This window comes from Anguilla rostrata, chromosome 1 (genome assembly GCF_018555375.3).
Source record: "Anguilla rostrata isolate EN2019 chromosome 1, ASM1855537v3, whole genome shotgun sequence".
NCBI classification, from domain to species: Eukaryota; Metazoa; Chordata; class Actinopteri; order Anguilliformes; family Anguillidae; genus Anguilla; species Anguilla rostrata.
The window spans coordinates 81,669,414-81,693,134 of record NC_057933.1 but is presented as its reverse complement, the minus strand read 5'-3'; the positions used below and the strand labels follow the sequence as shown (position 1 = coordinate 81,693,134).

At 55.4% G+C, this 23,721-nt stretch overlaps 1 protein-coding gene and 1 long non-coding RNA gene across 8 annotated transcripts in view; one reads left to right on the top strand and one right to left on the bottom strand.

Moving 5' to 3' along the window:
- The window catches only part of arhgap33 (Rho GTPase activating protein 33), a 67,298-nt gene extending 44,664 nt beyond the window's left edge, over positions 1-22,634 (top strand). For all 6 annotated transcript variants that reach the window (XM_064305195.1, XM_064305204.1, XM_064305169.1 and 3 more), the window contains 13 exons: positions 1,358-1,507; positions 2,289-2,391; positions 3,082-3,226; positions 4,111-4,193; positions 5,131-5,238; positions 5,640-5,785; positions 12,761-12,917; positions 13,151-13,290; positions 13,942-14,016; positions 16,120-16,832; positions 17,475-17,649; positions 17,780-18,150; positions 20,138-22,634. In XM_064305195.1, coding sequence (XP_064161265.1) covers positions 1,358-1,507; positions 2,289-2,391; positions 3,082-3,226; positions 4,111-4,193; positions 5,131-5,238; positions 5,640-5,785; positions 12,761-12,917; positions 13,151-13,290; positions 13,942-14,016; positions 16,120-16,832; positions 17,475-17,649; positions 17,780-18,150; positions 20,138-22,507 — 4,736 coding nt within the window. In that variant the 3' untranslated portion in view covers positions 22,508-22,634. The remainder of the gene's footprint in view (positions 1-1,357; positions 1,508-2,288; positions 2,392-3,081; positions 3,227-4,110; positions 4,194-5,130; positions 5,239-5,639; positions 5,786-12,760; positions 12,918-13,150; positions 13,291-13,941; positions 14,017-16,119; positions 16,833-17,474; positions 17,650-17,779; positions 18,151-20,137) is intronic.
- Positions 22,419-22,835, bottom strand: LOC135237792 (uncharacterized). Of its 2 annotated transcripts, none has more exons than XR_010324919.1 (3): positions 22,702-22,835; positions 22,599-22,661; positions 22,419-22,537 (listed from the first exon to the last, which is right to left on the bottom strand). It is a non-coding gene; the product is annotated as an uncharacterized LOC135237792 (long non-coding RNA). The 2 variants fall into 2 exon arrangements; XR_010324920.1 differs by having other exon boundaries at positions 22,432-22,558.
- Positions 22,836-23,721: the final 886 nt, after the last annotated feature.

Here is a 23,721-nt window from a genome sequence, read left to right as displayed (position 1 = left end):
CTGTGCGTGTCACTCCGGGTAAGAGTATCTGCCTGTGTTGTTGTTGTTGTTGTTATTGTGTTGTGATGTCACACTTGGTCTGAGTCAGCACAAGTAAGATCTTGCGTAGCGAAATGCAGTTTTCTCTGCTGGCGTGTGTTATTATTTTAATGCGCCGTTTTAAATGTTGTCGTACGAGTCCCCAGGGCGTGTTACAGTGTGTTTGTCAAGAGTTTGTTTAATGTGCAAGCGCTTGCTTTCTGTTGCGTTTCTTTTTTTTTCCTCTCTCTCTCTCTCTCTCTCTCTCAGTTCTTCAGCCTTGGTTCCTAAGACTTGCTGGTAACAACTTAAAATGGATTCGCATTCATTAATGTATTATTAATATGAGAATCTCCCCCCCCCCACCCCCACCTCCCCACACCCGTAACACCTAATTTTATCCCTGAAATCCTGGGGCTGTAAATTCATTTACAAGCATTTATACAACTGCCAGAACGGTGATGGTTTGGGCCGAGGCTAGCTGCTGGAGAGACTGAGGATGGCGTGGTGGTGGGCGGGGGGGGGCGGGGGGGGGCGGGGGGGGCGTAAGTCTACAGGGAGAAGGACGTAAGTCTCTCAGTGTGTGGCGGAGTTCAGCCTTGAGAGACAGCCCAACGGTGCTTGTTGTATAAATGAAATCCGCATCATCAGTGTGTTACAAGACAATTTACGTCTCGCTGTCATTGATTTATTTATTATATCTTCCCCCTCTCTAATCCTTAATTAATCCCCTTAATGCTTACCAGTGATTTGTCGCTTTCTTAGTTGCTTGTGGCTGACTGCTTTATTGGACGGTAGTACAGTTATTATTGTTTCCACACTTGCAGCGCTGAAGTACCTGCTTCCTGCTTCCAGCTCACTCACCTCGGTCTCATCTAACCACTGCAGCCGTCACATGAGCGCACAGACAGGAGCCTCCAGCAGGCCTGCTTGTGTCACCGCTGAACATGTTCTATCGGAACGTAGTGAAAAGTGGTGAATTAAATCATGTTTACTGAGTCACGGAGAGAGAAGTGAGCTGAAGAGAGAGGATGTGAGATTTTAGAGATTTAGAGGAAGGGAGTGAGATCACCTTTGTGATTACAGTGTGTGCAGGCTACAGCAGGACGATGACAAACAATTCAGCGTACAAGGTGGCAGTAAAGCACAGTCCCTCAGACATTCTAGTAGCAGGGTGATGTCTGTGGTGGCCTGCAGCCCCCAGCCTTTCGCTCTGATCTCTATGGTAGGTGTGTGAGTGTCAGGGCTGAGCAGTGGAGGAATGCCCCCCGCCCCGCCCCCCCGCTCCTCCTCCCCTCCCCGCCGGCGCGCTCACCTGCTCTCTGTCGCCCCCTGCCAGTGTCCAAGAAGCACGGCAAGCTGATGGGCTTCCTGCGCACCTTCATGAAGTCGCGGCCCAGCAAGCAGAAGCTGAAGCAGCGCGGCATCCTGAGGGAGCGGGTGTTCGGCTGCGACCTGGGGGAGCACCTGCTCAACTCCGGACACGACGGTGGGTCCCGCACGCGCTCTCACGCAAGGGGGGGGGGGAGGGGGGCGGGGTGAGGGGGCCGGCGCGCAGGTTTAGGGTTCAGCATTAATGCAGTGCGACAGAACCCCCCCACCCCCCCCAGCTGTCCCAGGGGTGCTCAGATCTGACTCTCGAGGCTAGTAGCGCTGCTCGCTGCTACCGCAGAGTGAGTGGATCAGTTAATGCCCCTGATTGGCCAGGGACTTAACCCACCTGGTGTCCCAGGTTTAGACCAGTCCCTGATTAGAGGGGCAGAATGAGAACCAGCAGCCCCGCTGGCCTTTTTGGGCTGGATCTGAAACATCCCTCTGCTGTGCATTCCTTTCTCTGTTGGAATCCTTGATTTTTAAGCAAAAGGTAATTCTGTCTGAAGTTTTTAAAAAACTTTTAAAAGCTCCTATTCTTTTTTTGGAATGCATTTCCTTATTTGGTACAGTGCTTTGAGGTCTTATATGGAAAAGGAGTTATAATTTTAAAAAAATAAATAAATGAACTGCAGTGCTGTCATAAGCCTACGCTGGAACTATACAGGATTCAGACAATTTAGTTTTCTAGCTCACGCTAATTTAGACTGAAATATCCGACTAAGAGATGGCATAATTAGAATGCTCTAATTAGGGAAAGGGAGAGACTAATTAAAAGACGTGTCGTTGTGCTTGTGAGCTCTAGTTTGGAATGAAAGGGGGGGGGGGGAGCGTCAGAAGGGGTCCGGTTCGGGTTCCGGGGCCCGGCTCACTCTGGGTTCCGCGCCCGGCCTCTGCAGTTCCGCAGGTCCTGAGGAGCTGCTCCGAGTTCATCGAGAAGTACGGCATCGTGGACGGGATCTACCGGCACTCCGGCGTGTCCTCCAACATCCAGAAGCTCAGGTCAGCCCCCCCCCCCTCCCGCTGGTCACGTGACCGCCCGCAGCCGTGCCGAAACCCAAGCAAGACGGGGATACATACGCGTGTTCGTGTACTTTTGTCTTCTGTAATTTGTTTGAATTAAGTTCGTAACGGTTAATGTCTCTGCCAGTTTTGTTTCTGTCCTGTTTCGCACCTGTTTACTTAAATGCATTCATTGAGTGTTTCACGTTAAACAGAACCGTAGCCTTGAATAGGGCCTACGCAAACATGTGCTGTGTATTTAACTAAATAAACCCGTCCTGCCTGTTTGCATCCTGAACTTTGTAGGATATCCACTGTGGATGTGTCTCGCTGACTTTTTTTGTGCATTTTATGTCATTGCTTAATCGCTTCTGTGTGATTTATTTGTGCTTATTTTTTTGCTTTAATTATCAAAATGATTGTGCGGCTGTACAGTATGATAGGCCGAGGATTTGGTTACTGTAAGTGAGAAGTTGCGGGTTCAAATCCGGCTGTAGCAGTTTTCTAAGAACTGTATAAGGGTGCCAGAGAAGCAAGTATGTTTCATAGTTAAAAAAAAGAAAAGAGACTCAAACTCTCAGTTCTCTCTTTACTAATGAAGGCCTTTTTTTAGGTCCACATTCAGGAAGTCAGCAGCTGAGTTGTGCAGAGAACCTTATGTCTCATATGCCCCCCCCCCCTCCCCCGCAGGCACGAGTTTGACAGTGAGAATGTTCCGGACCTGACCAGGGACACGTACATGCAGGACATCCACTGCGTGGGGTCTCTGTGCAAGCTCTACTTCCGCGAGCTGCCCAACCCCCTCCTCACCTACCAGCTCTACGACAAGTTTGCAGTGAGTGTTGACCCCCCGCCTCCCGGACCGCACCTCCCAAATCCCCGTCCTGCTCTCTCACAACCTCCTCTTGCAGTCAGCCAGAAACTACGCTCGTTTCTCTTTTTTCACACAGATTTGTCTTCTGAGCTTTTACATCTTACAGAGTGGATCAATCACCGGAAGTCTTGCGCATAAAAGTTCTCGCTCTCTCTCCAGAAATCAGTGGTTGCCATCTACTGGCCCTGTCCAATATCAGACAGGAGCAGCAGAGCCCTCCTCCGTTTTTCTAATCTCTTGGTTTCCATGGCTACCCGGTGTCAGATTCGTCGGTCGGTTAGCGTCTTCCCTTCCCTGCGGCCGAGAGCTTGATATTAATCTGACTGCGCGGTCTTTGATTTGATGTCACCATGGCGACTGCCAATGGCGGTTCTGACTCGCTGGCTGGCTGTCGGACCGAAGGGCTGTCTGTCTGCAGCGCCTGACTGGATCTCTGGACCGGCGTGTAAAGGCGCAGTGAGCCAGCTCTCCGCTCCCCGTTAGCTGAGCCGCGCTGCGCTGCGGGCTCGCGCTCGGCCTGCAGCCGGTCCGGCTCACGGGCGTACGCGGCGGCTGAAAACGCGGGGCGTTCGCTCGCTTGCGGTGGCCGTGGTTTTTATCTGATGAGTCTGGAGCTTCACAAGCTTCCCTGCGTACAAACTGAAAATGAAAGGAGTCCTGAGCTCGCCGCGTCTGAGCAGGACCGACGCAGCGTCTGCATGCGTGGTCACACACGGCCTGCTGTACCTTCATTGGCCTGGAGGGGGCAGGCTTTCAGATGCTGGGAATTTTTATGCTGGCATTATATTTATGGAGGTGCCTGATCTAAAGCACGTGTGCCCGTCTGTGCCCGTCTGTGCCCGCAGGACTGCATGGAGGAGATGACAGAGGACGAGCGCATGGTGAAGGTCCATGATGTCATCCAGCAGCTTCCTCCTCCGCACTACAGGTACCCCCCACCACCCACGGCCCCACCCCTCGCCCCCCGCCCCCGAGCAGCTGTTGAGTTTCACTGCGCCAGCTGAGAGGTCGTTCCCGATGCCCTTTCTCCCCCCGGCTCTCCTCTCTCTCCTGCCGCTCCTCGCCCTCCTCATGGCTGGCTCTCAGGAGCACGCAGGGTTAATACCCCAGTCAGGCTCCCAGTGGAGTGAAGCCCGTGATGATGATGAGGATGGTCACCTGATTTAAAGAGCCAGACGTGCTCATCGCAGTGATCTGTACAGGGGTGAACACACACACACACACATATACACAGCGGTTTGTGAGAAGCTGCCACTGTACTTGGGTGAACGCCCATGCACACACACACACACACACACACACACACACACACATACACACACACACACACAGCGATGTGAGAGAGTCTGTAGCTGTACAAGGATGAACACACACACGCAGCGGTGTGATTTTTAAAATAAGGGTAAAAACCCTTATTAATCAGGAAATGCTGATTGCTCTGACCCTAAGTGTCTCTGGGCTCGCTGGTGATGAGTTTGCCTGTCATTACTCAGTTATCAGATATACGTGTGCTTATGATACACCCAACGTCCACGGCCTCTGCTCGATACGTCTGAGAGCAGGGGTCCTCAGTCTTATCCAGAAAGGGCCGGTGTGGGTGCAGGCTTCTGTTCCAACCGAGCAGTTACACACCAGATTCGGCCAATCAGCCGCTAGAGTCTGTGCTAAGAGCCTTGTTTAGTCGGATCTGGTGTGTTACTGCTGGGTTGGAACAGAAGCCTGCACCCGCACCAGCCCTTTCTGGACCGGACCGAGGGCTTCCTGGTTTAGGGTTAAGGTTAGGGGTTATGACTCCTGATTAAGGAGTTTTGTGTTATTTTGTGTATTTGAGCGTGGGGTGTGGGTTTTTCCCGCCTTTTCTCCAGGACTCTGGAGTACCTGATGAAGCACCTCTCCAGACTGGCATCCTTCAGCGGGGAGACCAACATGCACATCAAGAACCTGGCCATCGTGTGGGCGCCCAACCTGCTCAGGTGAGCCCGACCGCGGCGTCCGCGCGTGCACCTGCGGGCGTGTCCGTCTGCCGCCGTGGCAACAAGCGGCCTTTGCCCCCCGAGGCTGGCGCCTTGACCACGCCACTTACACAATTGTAACTGCACGCATCTGTGTCTCCATTTTTGTTTGTGTGTGTATATGCACTTGCGCGCTTGTGTGGGTGGATTCGCACGTGCTTGTGTGTGTGTGTGGTTGTGTGCGTGTATGTGTGTGCATGTGTGTGCATGTGTGTGTGGGTGTGTGCGTGTATGCGTGTACATGTGTGTATATGTGTGTGTACGTGTGTACGTGCGTGTATGTGTGTACGTGTGTACGTGTGTGTGTGTACGTGCGTACGTGTGTGTGTGTCCATGTGTGCGTGCGTGTGTGCGAGCGACAGGTCCACGGAGATCGAGGTAGTGGGGCTGAGTGGGGCTGACCCGTTTAAGGAGGTGCGGATCCAGTCGGTGGTGGTGGAGTTCCTGCTCAGCAACGTGGAGGTCCTGTTCAGCGACTCCTTCACCTCCGTGGGCCGCTTCAACACCGGTACGCCCCCCGCCCCTCCCTCCCGCCCCCTCCGCCAGCCCCTGCGCTTCCTGTCTTCTCCTCTTCCTCCGTCTCTTCTGTTCTTCCCAAGCAATCTAACCCCCGATTGAGCAGCCTGATTGTTCGATCGTCTGTAAATCAGTGCTTTAATATTAATTATTCGCACTAATTATTATTTTTTTTTTGTAAGCGATGCGCTGTCTGGTTAATAACGGTCGCGTCATCGCTTTTGTCTGGAGCGCGCTCGCATGAAACTGCGAGCCTAACGGATGGCGGCCTGGTGAATCCGCTGCCCGCCAGCTCTACACTGAGGGAAGCGCTTCATTGGCTGAGCGGTGGCCTCGTCATTTACATCCTGCAACGAGAGCGCGGGCTCGCAGCATTTGTTATTAGCGTGTGTGAGTGTGTGTGTGTCTGTATGTGGGAACCTCCAGAGACCTGGTGAACTTGTCCCGCGTACACCAGCGTGCCCTACGCCCTGCCCTGAGCCCAACCGCTATCTTACGCCCTTTCACCAGTGTGCCCTACGCCCTGGCCTGAGCCCGACCACTATCTTACGCCCTTTCACCAGCGTGCCCTAGGCCCTGCCCTGAGCCCAACCGCTATCTTACGCCCTTTCACCAGCGTGCCCTACGCCCTGGCCTGAGCCCGACCGCACGGCTATCTTACGCCCTTTCACCAGCGTGCCCTACGCCCTGGCCTGAGCCCGACCACTATCTTACGCCCTTTCACCAGCGTGCCCTACGCCCTGGCCTGAGCCCAACCGCGCGCTGCTATCTTACGCCTTTTCACCAGCGTGCCCTACGCCCTGGGCTGAGCCGGTCCTGCTCCATCTCATAACTCCACAGGCTGTTCCGGTGGTGAGAGGCTTAAAGGAGCCCCCGGGCTCTTCCTCGTGTGCGAGTCTGATTCTGCACTTTAAAATCGAGCGTAATTCCCTCGCGTTGTAAAATCACATGAGCAGTCTGCCGCTCGTTCTGCCCCAGACCGTGTTTGCTTTATTTATGAGGATGATCTGCGCCGCGTGGAGAACTGGAGGTGTTTCGTTCTGTGATGGCGGCGGCTTTCACATCCCTCTCTGTCCTCCTGGCGCCGGCCTTCGCTGCAGCCCCACAGAAAATGATCCGCAGCTCTCATCGCTGTTCTTTATCTCCTTGTTCTTGCACTGAACCTGCGGCAGAGACGATGTTTTTGTTCATTTTGACTCTGCTGAGCCACACAGTCCTTCGCGTGGTTTAATTTGCAATATGTGCAGATTCCATCGTACGCACTCCTGTAATGTGTAGGTACAGACAGGCCCGTGTGTCCATCATACGCACTCCTGTAATGTGTAGGTACAGACCGACCCGTTTGCTGTGCCGTGTGAAGGTGCCCGCGGATATTAAACATGGTCTGTGAGACTCGTCAGTACTGCGGTGTGTAACGGGCAGTGTTGTGAAACGGGCCTGTCGTCGCTGATGGTGCAGTTCTAGTGATGCAGGTGTGTGTGAGTCCAGGTGGCTCCAGGTGAAGCTTCCCTGTGAAAGCTTCCCTGTGAAAGCCTCCCTGTGAAAGCTTTGCAGGATTTATCCTGCTGTCGCTGCGCTGGGGAGAAGTGAAACAGTAAAGAGAGAGAACTGTACAGCAAACACTTCGCTGCCATAGCAACCCATGCTCTGTGTGGCCAAGCGAGACGGCAGGACACCGTGTAGATACTGAGGTACTTTTCTGAACGGCTATTCTGAGCAAAACCTGGAAGAAGATCAAGTCAAGTCCTGCCTTTCAGTGATTTTGAATGATCGAACGCGAGCGGCAGAATGCTGGTGCCAGAGACGCCGGTACCTTCTCGTTAGGGTGAAGAGACGCCAGCCTGTGGGACGCGGGAGTCGCCGTAGATACGCAAACGAGCAGCAGATATCAGACGCTGGCGGTAATACCGCTGGAAATACCGCCGTCCTTCTGTCTGTCGCTGGTGCCTTTCATCCCTGGTTTCCATTCTGCTATTGCAGTCAAAGCTCACAGTTCTGCTTCAGTGGCAGAATTTGGTTATCAAAGGGAGAGTATGTAACCCTTTCCAACATCAACAGGATCTCGTCCCCACCCGCTGCTTAGTGGTTCCTGTGTTACTGCGCTCACAGAATGTTAACTGCGCTCACAGAATGTTAACTGCGCTCACAGAACGTTACTGAGCTCACGGAATGTTACTGCGCTCACGGAATGTTACTGCGCTCACAGAACGTTACTGAGTTCACAGAATGTTACTGCGCTCACAGAATGTTAACTGCGCTCACGGAATGTCACTGAGCTCACAGGATGTTACTGCACTCACGGAATGTTACTGCGCTCACAGAATGTTACTGCGCTCACGGAATGTTACTGCGCTCACAGAATGTCACTGAGCTCACAGGATGTTACTGCGCTCACGGAATGTTACTGCGCTCGCAGAATGTTACTGAGCTCACGGAATGTTACTGCGCTCACGGAATGTTACTGCACTCGCAGAATGTTACTGAGCTCACGGAATGTTACTGCGCTCACAGAATGTTACTGCGCTCACAGAATGTTAACTGCGCTCACAGAATGTTACTGAGCTCACGGAATGTTACTGCGCTCACAGAATGTTGCTGCGCTCACGGAATGTTACACAGAATGCTACTGCGCTCACGGAATGTTACTGCGCTCACAGAATGTTACTGTGCTCACGGAATGTCACTGTGCTCACAGAATGTTACTGCGCTCACAGAATGTTACTGCGCTCACAGAATGTTACACGGAATGTTACTGCGCTCACAGAACGTTACTGAGCTCACGGAATGTTACTGCGCTCACAGAATGTTACTGCGCTCACGGAATGTTACTGCGCTCACAGAATGTTACTGCGCTCACGGAATGTTACTGCGCTCACAGAACGTTACTGAGCTCACGGAATGTTACTGCGCTCACAGAATGTTACTGCACTCACAGAATGTTGCTGCGCTCACAGAATGTTACTGCGCTCACAGAATGTTGCTGCGCTCACGGAATGTTACACAGAATGCTACTGAGCTCACGAAATGTTACTGCGCTCACGGAATGTCACTGTGCTCACAGAATGTTACTACGCTCACGGAATGTCACTGTGCTCACAGAATGTTACTGCACTCACGGAATGTTACTGCGCTCACAGAATGTTACTGCGCTCACGGAATGTTACTGCACTCACAGAATGTTACTGCACTCACAGAATGTTACTGCGCTCACGGAATGTTACCATCCCTCTACCCTCGTATAAACTACGTCTCTCTCTGTGCCGGCTCCAGTGAAAACTCCAGTGAATTATTTATGCGTCCGTCTCCTCCGCGCTGCTGCTGAACATATGAGCACTTCTGCCTGTCTCTGTGTCTGTCGTCTGCAGCGCCCGTTAAGTAATGACTGACTGTACGCCTAATTCAGCGGGACACGGCCTTTCCCCGACCGCAGCACAGCTACCTGACGTGATGCAGCAGCGCTTCATAACGCGCTCTCGCCACAACGGCGTGCGATAGCGAGAGCACAGCGCTAACCTGCTTAATTAACACCACTGCTGCGCCCTGCACACACTGTACAGCTGAGCGCCAAGCGCCCGCCAGATTTCACGCTTCACTTCTGCCTGTGGCACTCATGCCACTTCACACACACACACACACACACACACACACACACACACACACACGCACACCCACACACACAGACACATGCACACACACACGCACACATACACGCACGCACACACACACACAGACACACGCACACACACACTCACCCACACACACACGCATGCACACATACACACGCACACACACACACACCCACGCACACACCCACACACACACACACGCATGCACACATACACACACACACACACACACACGCATACACACACACACACACACACACACACATGCACACACACACGCAAGCATGCACACACACACACACACACACACACATACACACACGCGTGCACACACACACACACGCACACGAACGCAGGACCCGGGTGAGTAAAGTGGAGCTGTGTGTCTCCGTAGCGACGGACGGGGAGGCGCATAAGACCCCGCGGGCGCTTCCGCGAAACCGGCTGGTGAGCCTGCAGGAGGCCCGGGGCGAGGCGGCGGGCGGAGCCGCGGCGGACGAGGGGGTCCCGGGACCCCTCCCCCTGCCCACCCTCTGTGCCCTGAGCGAGGAGCACCGCCGCTACTCCATGTTCTGAGCCGCGGCCGCGGACGCGTCCCTAAGATGGCCGCCCGGCCCCCGCCCGCGCTTCGCGTGGTCGCGAGACGCTCTTCGTCCACCTCCTCTTCACCATCATCGTCTGTCTGCCCCTCGTGTGTGATCTGGGGAAGAATGTCCACATTATTACGCAAAGCGCACGTGACTGTTTTTCTCCCCGAGCAGTTCGCGCTGTCCTTTTGTTTTTCCCTTTGTGCTGACATGTTGGGAAGACGCTGTTTACTTTGATAAATATTCATAATGTTTGCTCCTGCCCTCGGGGTGGGCTTTTGCCCGTACGGCTGGTGTGTACAGAGGTGCCCTTTGTTTGCTTGTTAGGAACTAAGCTGGCCTCTGAGGCAATGTGTGAAATGTACAACCTGCTGGACCCCTGCTTTAGAAATAAATATTGTCTATCCACTCCGCTTGAATTTCACTGGAATCCACCGTGGTACACTACAGTGTGTGTGTGTGTGTGTGTGTGTGTGTGTGTGTGTGAGTGAGAGACAGAGAGGGAGAGAGAGCGAGAGACAGAGAGAGCGAGAGAGTGTTTGTGTGTTTCTAAGCATGTGTTATGCGGGTAAGATGTTCATGTTGACTATATATACTGTACTGAGTGTAGAAGGCCAGCCCGAGCTGTTGCCATGGAGATTGTGTGTTTGTGCATTGAACTGAGCTAAGTGTGTTGTGTTTAAGGTGGCACACCTGAGTCCCAGTGAGCAGGTAATATCCCCTCTGATACATGCTTTTCAGGTGTGTCTGCTCTCTCCACACGGAGTGTGTAACCCCAGCGCGTACGTCTGTTACTAGGCCCAGCAGTTTGTGTTACTAGGCCCAGCGGTTTGTGTCGCTGGTCTCTCTCAGTGTGTGCGTTTGTGTTACTGGGCCCAGCAGTTTGTGTTACTGGGCCCAGCAGTTTGTGTCGCTGGTCTCTCTCAGTGTGTGCGTTTGTGTTACTGGGCCTAGCGGTTTGTGTCGCTGGTCTCTCTCAGTGTGCGTTTGTGTCGCTGGTCTCTCTCAGTGTGTGTTTGTGTGTTACTAGACCTGGCGGTTTGTGTCGCTGGTCTCTCTCAGTGTGTGCGTTTGTGTTACTGGGCCCAGCGGTTTGTGTCGCTGGTCTCTCTCAGTGTGTGCGTTTGTGTTACTGGGCCCAGCGGTTTGTGTCACTGGTCTCTCTCAGTGTGTGTTTGTGTGTTACTAGACCTGGCGGTTTGTGTCGCTGGTCTCTCTCAGTGTGTGCGTTTGTGTTACTGGGCCCAGCGGTTTGTGTCGCTGGTCTCTCTCAGTGTGCGTTTGTGTCGCTGGTCTCTCTCAGTGTGTGCGTTTGTGTTACTGGGCCCAGCGGTTTGTGTCGCTGGTCTCTCTCAGTGTGTGTTTGTGTGTTACTGGACCTGGTGGTTTGTGTCGCTGGTCTCTCTCAGTGTGTGTTTGTGTGTTACTAGGCCTAGCGGTTTGTGTCGCTGGTCTCTCTCAGTGTGTGTTTGTGTGTTACTAGGCCTAGCGGTTTGTGTCGCTGGTCTCTCTCAGTGTGTGTTTGTGTGTTACTGGGCCTGGCGGTTTGTGTCGCTGGTCTCTCTCAGTGTGTGTTTGTGTTACTGGGCCTGGCGGTTTGTGTCGCTGGTCTCTCTGTGTGTGCATTTGTGTTACTGGGCCTGGCGGTTTGTGTTGCAGGTCTCTCTCTCAGTGTGTGTTTGTGTTACTGGGCCTGGCGGTTTGTGTCGCTGGTCTCTCTCAGTGTGTGCGTCTGTGTCGCTGGTCTCTCTCTCGCGAGCGGCTCTTCGCCCTGTGAGCTCTGACAGGCTCTTACGCTCCGCTGCCGTCCGGTCCCCGCACCCCCAGCTTCTGCTCTCTGCCCCGTGCGCTCTGTTAGCGTGCCGCTCGCGAAGCCCGCGGAACCTTCCGGTGACCTCAGCCCAGGGCCTGTGACCTTTGACCCCTGCGTGGTGCAGGCTTTGCCCCGGTCTCGGGGAGCAGCGCCCCCTGCAGGACGGCTGCAGAGCCACAGTGAACTCCGGTGGTGAAGGGCTGGTTTCTGACCAGCGGTGGAAGAGAGCAGCGGCTGCTGTTCCTCTCAGATGAGCGCAGTCTCGGTGCCCGGGGCCGCTGTGCTCGCTGCTTCCTGCCTGAGGGCGGAGCCTGTGGCTGTGTGAAAGGGCGAGGAAGGGCCTGTGATTCTGCTGCACTCCCAGAGCCTCGCTCTCCCTCTCTCTCTCTCTCTCGCTCTCTCTGTCTCTCAGTCCCCCTCTCTCTTTCTCTCTCCCTCCACCTCTCTCTCTTTCTCTTTTTCTCTTGTTCTCTCTCCCCCCCCTCTCTCTCTCTCTCTCTCTCTCTTTCTTTCTCTTGTCTCTCTCCCTCCCCCTCTCTCTCTCTCTGCTTGCTATGTGTCTGTTCTCTGCTTGTCTGGATGTCTGTGCCTTATTGTGGCATCTGTCAGTTTGCCCCATAGTTTGGATATTTATCTACAATTAATTTTCTCTCTCCCCCACCCTCCCTCTCTCCATCCCTCCCTCCCTCTTTCTCTCCCCACCCCCCCTTCTCTCTCTCCCCCATCTCTTCTCTCCCCATCTTTCTCCCTTCCCATCCCTATCTCTCTCTCCCCTCTCTCTGTCCGTCCCTGCCTCCCTCTCTCCCCTCCCTCTCTCTCTCCTCCCTCCCTCCCTCTCTCTCTACCCTCCCTCTGTCCCTCCCTCCCTCTCTCTCTCTCCCCTCTCTCTCCTCTCCCTCCATCTCTCCCTCCTTCTCTCTCCCTCCCTCCCTCTCTCTCAGACCGCCGCTCCCTGACCAGGCCTAAGTCCTTTGTGTCGACCCGGCTGCTGTCCCTGGAGGAGGCCCAGGCGCGGACGCAGGCTCCCCTCCTCCTGCAGGGGGCGCCCCTCTCCTTCCAGGGGAAATTCCACACCGTCCTGGACCTGCCCCCCGACAGGTGGGGGCTCCCTGAGTGGGGGGTGGGAGGGGATGTGGGGTTTGGTCAGCCGGGGTAGCTGTGCCATTGCCATTGACCAGTTACGTGAGGTTTCTAACGTTTCAAAACAGCTGTGTACAGGCTGCTGGAGTGCATGCAGCTGCAGGTTTGTAATTTGATCTCTAATCCATACCTTAGCACTGCTCTTCTCCATTTCATCCTCTTTCATTTCTCTCTCTCTCTCTCTCTCGCAGGAGGAAGAGGGGGATGAAGGTGCGGAAGTCAGCGGGCGGAAGCTGGAAAACCTTTTTCGCCATCGGGAAGCCTGCCGGGTCGGGCCGTCGCAAACCAATGAGGATCAGCTCACTGTTCCAGCCAACCACGTCCCACGCTGGTATAACCCCGCCCCCTACCCTATCTGACTCTCCCACGCTGGTATTGCAGTATCCATTTTTACCATTACAGTAACTGTAAATGCCACCATCATTCCAGTAGTGCCATTTAAGGTGGAATCATATGGTAGTTCTGTAAACAAAGAAGTGATTTTAGTGTTTTTGTATTTCATTAAAATTCTTTATTTTTTTGCTTGAAAGTTGCCCAAAGTTCTGCCTCAGTCCACAGTAATTTATCATAAATTTATTTCATCCTTGCCACGAGTCATATTTCTTGTTAAATGAGTGCAATGCATTTCTAATGTTTTGTTCATTAATATTCAATTAAACAGCTCATTTTTCATCTGTGGCAGTGTTGCTGTACAGTTTCAGCCATTATTGCGTTTTTTATAGTTTCATCTGTTTTTTTTGTTTTTTGTTTTTAAGGAGGTAATTTATCACTGTGAAGTCGTAAATATGTCCTGCTGATGCAGTGTGGGTGTCGTTGCTGAATAATGTGTCTTCGATTAAACTGTTTAGGCCCAATAAATGAACATAATGTGCCAGTCCCTCACCCTTATCAATCTCTCTCTCTCTCTCTCTCCCCCTATCTCTCTCCCCCTCTCCTCTCCTCCTCTGTATTGATTTGTGTCTCTGTGTTTTGGCTGCCCTAGGTTGTCGGGTGGATAGCGTTACGTTGCGCTCGGCTAAGAGCGAGGAGTCCTTGTCGTCCCAGCACAGCGGTGCAGGTAGGATACAGTAAACAAAGAATCCCCTTCGGGCCCTGTACGTTTGAATCGTCCGTAATCCATCTGGATGTGGATGTCCAGCAATCTGGCAACCCGGCTGTGGATGTCCACGGGTGTAAATCTGGCAACCCCGTTGTGGATGTCCAGGGGCGTAAATCTGGCAACCCCACTGTGGATATCCACTGGAGTAAATCTGGCAACCCGCTGTGGATTCCGACCAAACGGCACCCAGCTGGATCCCACGCATAATCTGGCAACCCAGCTGTGGATGTCCACAGGATGTAAATCTGGCCACCCGGCTGTGGATGTCCACAGGCGTAAATCTGGCAACCCGGCTGTGGATGTCCACGGGCATAAATCTGGCAACCCGGCTCCTGATGGTCGTGTGATATCAGCGGAGGTGCTGCAGATCTGCAGGCCCGTTGTTTCTCCGTGCGGAGCCGCTCTAACAGGATCGAAGGCTTTTTCCGCTTCAGATCCCCCACCTCACCGCACGGTGAACAGTCAGCGCTGCTGCTCTGCAGGCTGAGCCCCGTTCTCCCCGCCATTCCCCCGTTAGTTTCACTGCAGCTCTGTCCAGGTCACATGATCCAGTGTGTCTGTCTGCCGCCTCCCTCCACATATCTCCGCCTGTCATTCTTTCTTCATCCCTCTTTTTTTTACTTTTATTTTCCTCACGTTGCTTTTTCCCCTCGGGTCTTTCTCTCTCTCTCTCGATTCAATAATGCATTATTGGCATGACTGTGTGTGAACAATATTGCTTTCTCTCTCTCCTTCTCTCGCTCCCTTCTCTCTGAATCTCTCCCACTTTCATTTACTCTATACCTCCCTCTCTCTCTTTCGGTCTCTCTTTCCCTCAATTTTTTTCAACTTCAGTTTACTTAATTGGCTAGAGAGTTATAGTCCTATATATTGCCAAAGCAACATATAGAACATACCGGAATATGGAAACCACACATACAACATAAAACCAGCATGGCTCCTAGAACATTTCCCTTTCTTGATGGTAATATGTACAGTAGTATGAAAGAGAATGACTCTCTGTCTTTACCTGTTTGTTTGTGCGCTGATCACACAGCCTGTGCTCTCTGCATAGCCAGGTTAGCCTGTGTTCCCTGCATAGCCAGGTTAGCCTGTGCTCCCTGTATAGCCAGGTTAGCCTGTGTTCCCTGTATAGCCAGGTTAGCCTGTGCTCCCTGTATAGCCAGGTTAGCCTGTGTTCCCTGCATAGCCAGGTTAGCCTGTGCTCCCTGTATAGTTAGCGGTCCCACGGTTAGCCTGTGTTCCTTCATGCCAGGTTAGCCTGTGTTCCCTGCATAGCCAGGTTATCCTGTGTTCCCTGTATAGCCAGGTTAGCCTGTGTTCCCTGTATAGCCAGGTTAGCCTGTGCTCCCTGTATAGCCAGGTTAGCCTGTGTTCCCTGCATAGCCAGGTTAGCCTGTGTTCCCTGCATTGCCGGGTTAGCCTGTGCTCCCTGCATAGCCAGGTTAGCCTGTGCTCCCTGTATAGCCAGGTTAGCCTGTGTTCCCTGCATTGCCAGGTTAGCCTGTTCTCCCTGTATAGCCAGGTTAGCCTGTGTTCCCTGCATTGCCAGGTTAGCCTGTGCTCCCTGTATAGCTAGGTTAGCCTGTGTTCCCTGTATAGCCAGGTTAGCCTGTGTTCCCTGTAAGCAGGTTAGCCTGTGTTCCTGCATAGCCTGGTTGCCTGTGCTCCCTGCATTGCCAGGTTAGCCTGTACTCCTGTATTGCCAGGTTAGCCTGTATCCCTGCATAGCCAGGTTAGCCTGTGTTCCCTGTATATCCGGTTAGCCTGTGCTCCCTGTAGCCAGGTTAGCCTGTTTCCCTGTATTGCCAGGTTAGCCTGTGCTCTCTGCATTGCCAGGTTAGCCTGTGCTCCCTGTATTGCCAGGTTAGCCTGTGCTCTCTGCATAGCCTGGTTAGCCTGTGTTCCCTGCATAACCAGGTTAGCCTGTGCTCTCTGCATAGCCAGGTTAGCCTGTGCTCCCTGTATTGCCGGGTTAGCCTGTGTTCCCTGCATAGCCGGGTTAGCCTGTGCCTTTCCCATGTCCAGGCTGCGGTTGCTGACGCGGCGTTTCTCTCTCAGGTCAGTGCAAGCTGCAGAGACTGCGTAGGCCCCGCTCCAGCAGCGACGGCTTGGCCCTGGCCACCTCCATGGAGCCGCAGCTGCTCCCCCCGAGCCGCTCCTACGACAGCCTCCTCCCGGAGGAGGCGCGCGACCGCGAGGAGGAGCCGGACGAGGAGGAGGACGAGGACGAGGAAGACGAGGAGGCCGTGTACATGCTCCCGGACTTCTCCCAGGACCCCGCCTCCGCCTGGATGTCGGAGGACGTCATCGACTTCAGCCCCACCTTCCTGGAGGACGGGCCAATCGGGCTGGGCGGGGGCGGAGGGGGCGGGGCCAGCGGGGGCAGGGAGTCCCCGCCCGCTGCCACGCCCCCTCCCTACCGCTGCGTGGGCCACCAAAGCCACGCCCACACGCGCTCCCACAGCCAGCGCTCCATGACCGAGGACCCGGACTCCGTGCTCAACCAATCGGAGGCGGCGGCGAGGCGGAGCCTGATCCTGGCGGCCGCGGCTCCGCCCGTGCAGGTGTACTGCCAGCACCGCCCGCCCGCCGCCAACGCCGAGCCCAACGCCAGCCCCGCCCACGGCCAGCCCCCCGGCCCCTCCGCCTCCCAGCCCCCGCCCGAGCGCCGCTCCTTCACCCGCAAGGTGGTGCACGCCCTCTCCCCCAAGGCCCCCAAATCTCCGCCCCTGGACATCTCCGACCCCATCGCCATCAGCGTGCCCGCCAAGGTGCGTCCCTGGAGCCGCGTGATGGACAGGCACTCCTTAGGCCTTATGACCAACGGCATTGCCTGTTAGAGTGTTGGTCTGTGTGTGTGAGTGTGTGTGTGGTCTGCATGTCTTTGTGTGTGTGTGTGTGTGTGGTCGAGGTGTGCTGTGTGTGTGTGGGGCTGTGGTGTGTGTGTGTGTGTATGTGGGTCCGGGTACCTTTGTGTGTATGTGTGTGCGTGTGTCCGTTTGTGTGTGTGTGTGGTCTGCATGTCTTTGTGTGTGTGTGTGTGTGTGTGGGTCCGGGTGCCTTTGTGTGTATGTGTGTGTGCGCGCGCGCGCGTGTGTGTGTGTGTGTGTGTGGTCTGCATGTCTGTGTGTGTGTGTTGGTGTGTGGTCGGTGTGTGTGTGTGTGTTTGTGTGTGTGTGTGTGTGTGTGTTTGTGTGTGGGTCTGCGTGTGTGTGTGTGTGTGTGTGTGTGTGTGGGTCTGCGTGTGTGAGTGTCAGGTGTATGTACATGGTTAAGCACCTGTTCATTTATAACTCACCTCAGAGAGTGTCTGAACAGTATCATGTTTCTGAAGCCCACGTCTGGCAGAGACTCGTCACTTTATACGCAGATATGAAACGGAAATGCTTGTTTCCTTTTCCCCGGTTGTCAAGGTGCTGGAGATGATTGGCGGGCGTGCCGGCGAATTGCAGCCTGGGACCCAGGGCACAAGCTCCTCCCAGCCGCCACAGATGATCTCCATGCTGCTGAGGTCATGTGACTTCCAGCTGACCGAGAGCTGCCAGCAGGAGATCCGCAGCAAGCTGGGCCCCGACCCCAAGGTCAAAGGTCAGCATGAGGAAAAGAGTTCTGTGTTTATTATTATTATTACTCCTCATAGCGGAAGGCTAATTCTCTGATAAATCTTTGCTCCCACTTTATGCCCCCTCCTACTCGCCCCTCCTCCTTCCTCTCCCAGGATTCATGCTGCCCACTGGCCCCTCCCTCCCGTCCCAGCAGCCCCCTCCACCCCCGCCCAAGAACCCCGCCCGCCTCATGGCCCTGGCGCTGGCGGAGAGCGCCAACAAGGCCCTCCGGCAGGGGGCCTCGCCCCCCTACCGGCCCCCCCTGCCCAAGCCCCAGGAGCCCCTGGAGTCCCGCTTCCTGAGGTCCGTCTCCGTGGACGCGGGCGAGGTGCTCTCCGGCTCCTCCCCCGCCGACGCCAGCCAGCTCTACTCCACGGTGCGCCCCCTGTCTGTGTGGATGTCTGAGGGCCAGAGCAACGGCAACGCCGCCATCGCCGCCGCGAACGAGGGAGGGGAGCAGCAGAGTGGGCGGAGTCCGGGCCAGGTACGTCTGTGTTCATCCGTCTGTCTGTCTATGTTTGTCTGTCTGTCTGTATCTGTCTGTCTGTCTGTATGTATGTATGTATGTCTATGACTGTATTTGTCCCTCTGCCTGTCTGTATGTCTGTATCCGTCTGTCTGTCTGTCTGTCTATGTCTGCCTGTCTGTATCTGTCCGTCTGTCTGTCTGTTTATGCCTGTATCTGTCTGTCTGGCTGGCTGGCTGTCTGTCTGGCTGGCTGGCTGTCTCTCTGTCTGTCTGTCTGTGTCTGTGCGTTTCTGTTTTTATTGGTCAGTTTCTTTATTTTTTGTTCTTTGTTTCTGCGTTTCGTTTTCTGTTCTCATTTCTGTAATTCCGTACCTAGCCCCTTCAGTTGAGTTCATCGTGCTGAACCAGCAGCTGATACACGCAGTGATGTTTCCAGTGTGTAATGTACACAAGTAGTGCCGCAGAACAGCAAGTGTACATTTTAGCCAACGAACAGACATAAAATATAAACAGACATGAAGACATATAAGATAAAGAAGAAAAGCACAGGCCGTGAGCTAAGGAAGTAAATGAATGAACCTAAAGGAATACTTATTATATTTCTGACATTTAAAGTATATCTGTATCTAGATGTATATGTTTGTGTGAGCTTCTGCATCTGCTTGTGCTGAGATGAGGCAGGTTTGTCTGAATCACCTGACATAAGAGCTTTATAAAGTGTTCATGTGCACTGCATAGTTCCTCCATGACCACTGCATGAACATTCATGACCAGTCAATGGCAGTCAATGACAACCCACTTATACTGAGGTTACCGTGACAGACTAATGTCATGTAGGATGGTCTTTGATATGACCATGAAGGCCAGAAAGCGATACTGGCATAGTCCTAAGACACTCCATATCAGTTGGAATTGAGGGCTTATTAATTGTTATGTCGTGCTGATATTATGTTGAGCAACATACAGTAAGGCTTTATGTTGTTCACAAGGAAGGGTTTTTAAAGTTGAAATCAGTACCGTTTTGATCTAATTGATGTTTCTCTTGGTGCACGTAAAAAATTGGGTCGAGTTATTTTCAGTAAAACCGTAATTATCTGGCCCGTAATGAAAAGGAATGTAACTGAGCACGCAGAAAAGTTTCCTCCTAATTATCGCGCTCCTGCAGATGTGGAGAGAGATACAGACCTGGCGAGGACATTAAGCTTTCTCTGTGCTAATGACCCTGATATGAGTCAACCTTCAGCTTGCTTTCCACCGGGACACCGCCCCCCCCCCCCACCCCACCCCGCTGGCTCTGACTGCTGATGCATGTGCCTGCTATGTGTCTCTATCTGTGTGTCTGTGCATGACTGTGTATAACACTTAGGATGGTTTTAGAGAAGGACATGACTGTGTATAACACTTAGAATGGTTTTAGAGATAGACATGACTGTGTATAACACTTAGGATGGTTTTAGAGATGGACATGACTGTGTATAACACTTAGGATGGTTTTAGAGAAGGACATGACTGTGTATAACACTTAGAATGGTTTTACAGAAGGACATGACTGTGTATAACACTTAGGATGGTTTTAGAGATAGACATGACTGTGTATAACACTTAGGATGGTTTTAGAGATGGACATGACTGTGTATAACACTTAGGATGGTTTTAGAGAAGGACATGACTGTGTATAACACTTAGAATGGTTTTAGAGAAGGACATGACTGTGTATAACACTTAGGATGGTTTTAGAGGAGGACATGACTGTGTATAACACTTAGGATGGTTTTAGAGAAGGACATGACTGTGTGTGTGTGTCTGTGTGTGTGAGTGCGTGCCTGTAAGTGTACGTGTCCATGTGCATGTGTTTTAGAGAAGCACACGTGTGTAAGTGTACTTGTGTGTGCCTGTGTGTGTGTGTGTGCGCGTGTGTGTCTGTGCCTGTGTGTGTGTGCGTGCGTGCGTGCGTGTCTGTGCCTACGCGTGTGCTGAGCTGACGTGTGCTCGTTCTCTCCCAGGACACGGGCACGCTCTCCTCCGACTCCTCGGTGTCGGACTCGGGCGGGTCCAACTCGGAGGCCACGCCCAGCAGCTCCTCCGGGGACTCGGACTCCGCGTCCAGCCCCGTCTACAAGAACCAGGAGGAGCCCCTGGCCCCGCCCCCCCCGCAGGCCCCGCCCCCCGCCCGGCCCGGCCCGCCCCCGTTCCCCGCGGAGCCGGAGTCCCCCGCCCAGAGGAAGCCCCCGGCCTACTCCCGCCAGTTCTCCGCCCCCCACCTCCAGCAGAAGGGGGCGCCGGCGAGCCGGTCCCCGCCGCACCCCCAGCTCCTGCACTCCAAATCCGAGTGCTCCCCGCTGGCCCAGGTGCGGCCCAAAGTGCCCCCCAAGCCCGCGGAGCAGGCGCCCCCCCGCGCCCCCCTGTCCCGCGCCGATAACTACATGCGCCGCTCGCTGGACGCCGCGCGCGTCCGGCGCCTCATCACGCAGTCCCAGAGCGGCCCCCCCGGGGGTCCGCCCAACCCGCCCCTGTCCCGCGCCTTCTCCGAGCGCCTGAGCGGGGCGTCCGGGTACCGGCTGCCCCCGCCCCAGCCCGCCCAGATCCGGCCCGTCCCCACGGAGGACCAGGGCAAGGCCGAGAACTTCTACTACGAGATTTCGGGGCCCGAGCACCCGCAGGCCCCGCCCAGCTACGCCTGGCACAGCTACCAGAACATGCGGCTGGAGGCCGAGGGCAACTACCGCCCGTCCCACAGCGAGGCGGGCCAGCGGCCCCTGTCCCGGAGCCAGCACCCCCCGCACCCCCACCCCCACCCGCACCCGCACCCCCACGCCCACCCGCACCCGCTCCACGCCCAGGGCGCCATGCTGCCCCGCGCCCCCCAGCTGTGGTCCTCGGAGGCCACGCGAGCTTGGGCGGCTGCCCACTCCCACTCCCACTCCTTCTCCCACGGCCACGCCCACCCCCACCCGCACCCCCACCCCCAAACGCATCGCCAGGCCTCGTCCTCGGTGCGCCTGTCCCGCAGCGACATGCACCCCGTCCTGATGAGCCCCCCGGTCCCCTCCGCCCTGCCCCTCTCCGTTCACAAGCCCCAGCGGGGCGGGTCCGGCCACGCCCCCCACCGCTCCCCGTCTGCCGACCCGTCCGCCGCCCAGCTGCACCCCTACTTCGAGAACGGCAAGGTGTGCTACCGCTACTTCGAGGCGTCCCGGGCTGTGGAGGACCAGCCCCCCCTCCCGCGGCCCTCCGCCCATCCGCTGCACCCCCACCACAAGCCCTCCTCTTCCTCCTCGCCCCCCCCGCCGCCCCCCAAACAGCCCCCGCCCCCCCGGCCCCAGGACCGGCCCGAGCCCATCTACGTCAACTTCCCCTTCGCCGCCCCCCCGGCACCCGCCAAAACCTGGCTCACCACCGACCTGGACGGCGACGCCCAGCAGACGTCCCAGCCCCCGGCCCCGCCCCCGGACCCGCCCCCCGAGGCGGAGCCGGCGTCGCCCGTCCCGGAGGAGCAGGGGAGCCCGCGGCGGCCCGAACCCGGCGGGTACCAGAGCCCGCCCCGCGCCGACGCCGCCAAGGACGCACCCGTCGCCACGGCGACGCACTACCGCAGCCGCTCGGACCCCAGCTCGGCGGGGGCGGGGCCCGGCCTGACGGGGAAGGAGATCGCCTCCCTGCTGATCGAGAGGCTGGCGGAGGACGAGGGCGACGACGGCGCCTGCGCCGTCACCTCCTCCTCCGCCTCCTCCTCCCCCCTGCTGGAGCAGCCGCCCAACCCCTACCCCAGCCAGCACCCGCACCCCCACCAGCCCGCCTACAACGTGTACACCCCCGGGCCGTCCCGCAGCCCGGCCGGCCCGCCCCGCGCCGGGAGCTTCCACCGGCAGGACCCCCTGCGCCGCTCCGCCTCCTCCTCCGGCACGCAGTACCGCCAGGCCTTCGACGTCATGCCGTCCGGCGACCACGTCCTCAAGTTCTACCGCCCCCAGGACTTCGCCCCCGGCCCCCTGGGGGAGAGCCCCAACCCCTACCCCGGCCGGCCCCTGTACCAGGACCCCCCCTACCCCAGCCGCAGCCCCCAGGAGCCCCACCCCAACTTCTCCACCCCGCCCGGCCCGGCCCCCCCCCGCGGCCCCTCCCACGTGATGCTGCCGGCCCCGCGGGGGTTCGGGGGCCATGCGGGGGGCTTCCAGGCGGCGCCCCCGCCCCAGTACGGCCAGTACCAGTTCCAGTCCGTCCCCGTCCTGTCCCAGTACCCCGGCACGCCCCACAGGGAGGGGGCGCTGCGTCCGCCCCCCCTCCAGAACCAGCGGGGGCTCACCCGCCAGGGCAGCCTGCCGGGCCCCAACTGGACCATCCACACCGAGGGCCAGACCCGCAGCTACTGCTGAGAGGGGCGGGTCTGTGGGCGGAGCCACTGCCTGTGTGGGCGGAGCCACTCCCTGTGGGCGGAGCCACTGCCTGTGTGGGCGGAGCCACTACCTGTGTGGGCGAAGCCACTGCCTGTGTGGGCGGAGCCACTGCCTGTGTGGGCTGAGCCACTGCCTGTGTGGGCGGAGCCACTCCCTGTGGGCGGACCCACTGCCTGTGTGTGTGCGAAAGGGACAAGCGTTAGAGAGAGGAGGGAGAAATGGACTGGGGTTCATCCAAGGCTGACACAAGAGAGAGAGAGAGAGAGAGAGTGCCAGGGATGGGAGAGTGAAGAACCTGCAATTGGACTATAGAGGCAAGCTGCAAATCTTTAACCCCCAAGCCCCCCCCAAACACACCCTCCCTGAAACACACCCACCAGTGCCCCAACTTACCACCCTTAATACTGGAACTGTGGACAAAGGACGGTGCACAGAGACAATAAAGGATTAAAGCACGGAACCGAAAAGTGGCTTAGATTTGCAAACATTCCAGAGCAGATAAACGTGCTAGCTGAGAGAGAGAGAGAGAGAGAGAGAGAGAGAGAGAGAGAGAGAGAGAGAGAGAGAGAGAGAGAGAGAGAGAGAGAGAGAGAGATGAATAGCTGCTATACTTTTTTATTGAGTATCACAGGTATTCTGCGCAATAGGATATTTGTCTGTACTTGATTCTAGCCTTTGTTTCACCAGTTTGGTTCGTCTTGTGCAACACATCGCAAGACAGACAGCGATGTACTTTAAACAAGCGTTTCTTTTCAAAACCAGAAAAGCTGCTGATGTTTTAATGGACTGGGAAGCTTCTTTGTCATTTTGTCATTTGCAGATTTCAATGACGTGCAGAAAAACATGACACTGTTCGTCTTTATTTTAATTACTTCTGCATTTTTATTTATTTTGTTTTATTTTTAATTTTTCGTTTTTTTTTTTTTTGAAAGAAGTGTTTTGAGTTCTTGTTTTTCTTTTGACAGTGTTATTGAGTGTGCGTCCGTGTGTGTGTGTGTGTGTGTGTGTGTGTGTCTAACAAATTTTTGTCTGCAAAAAACGAGAAGCACATTTTACAGAAAAAAGGAAATGAGTAACAGAAGAGTAACCATAAACACTGCCTTGTGTTGAGGGGACAGCGTTTCTTGACGGTACTCTGTCCTCTCCTGGCCCCTTGCTCTGTCAGCGGGAGCCTTCAGCCAATGAGAGCGCGG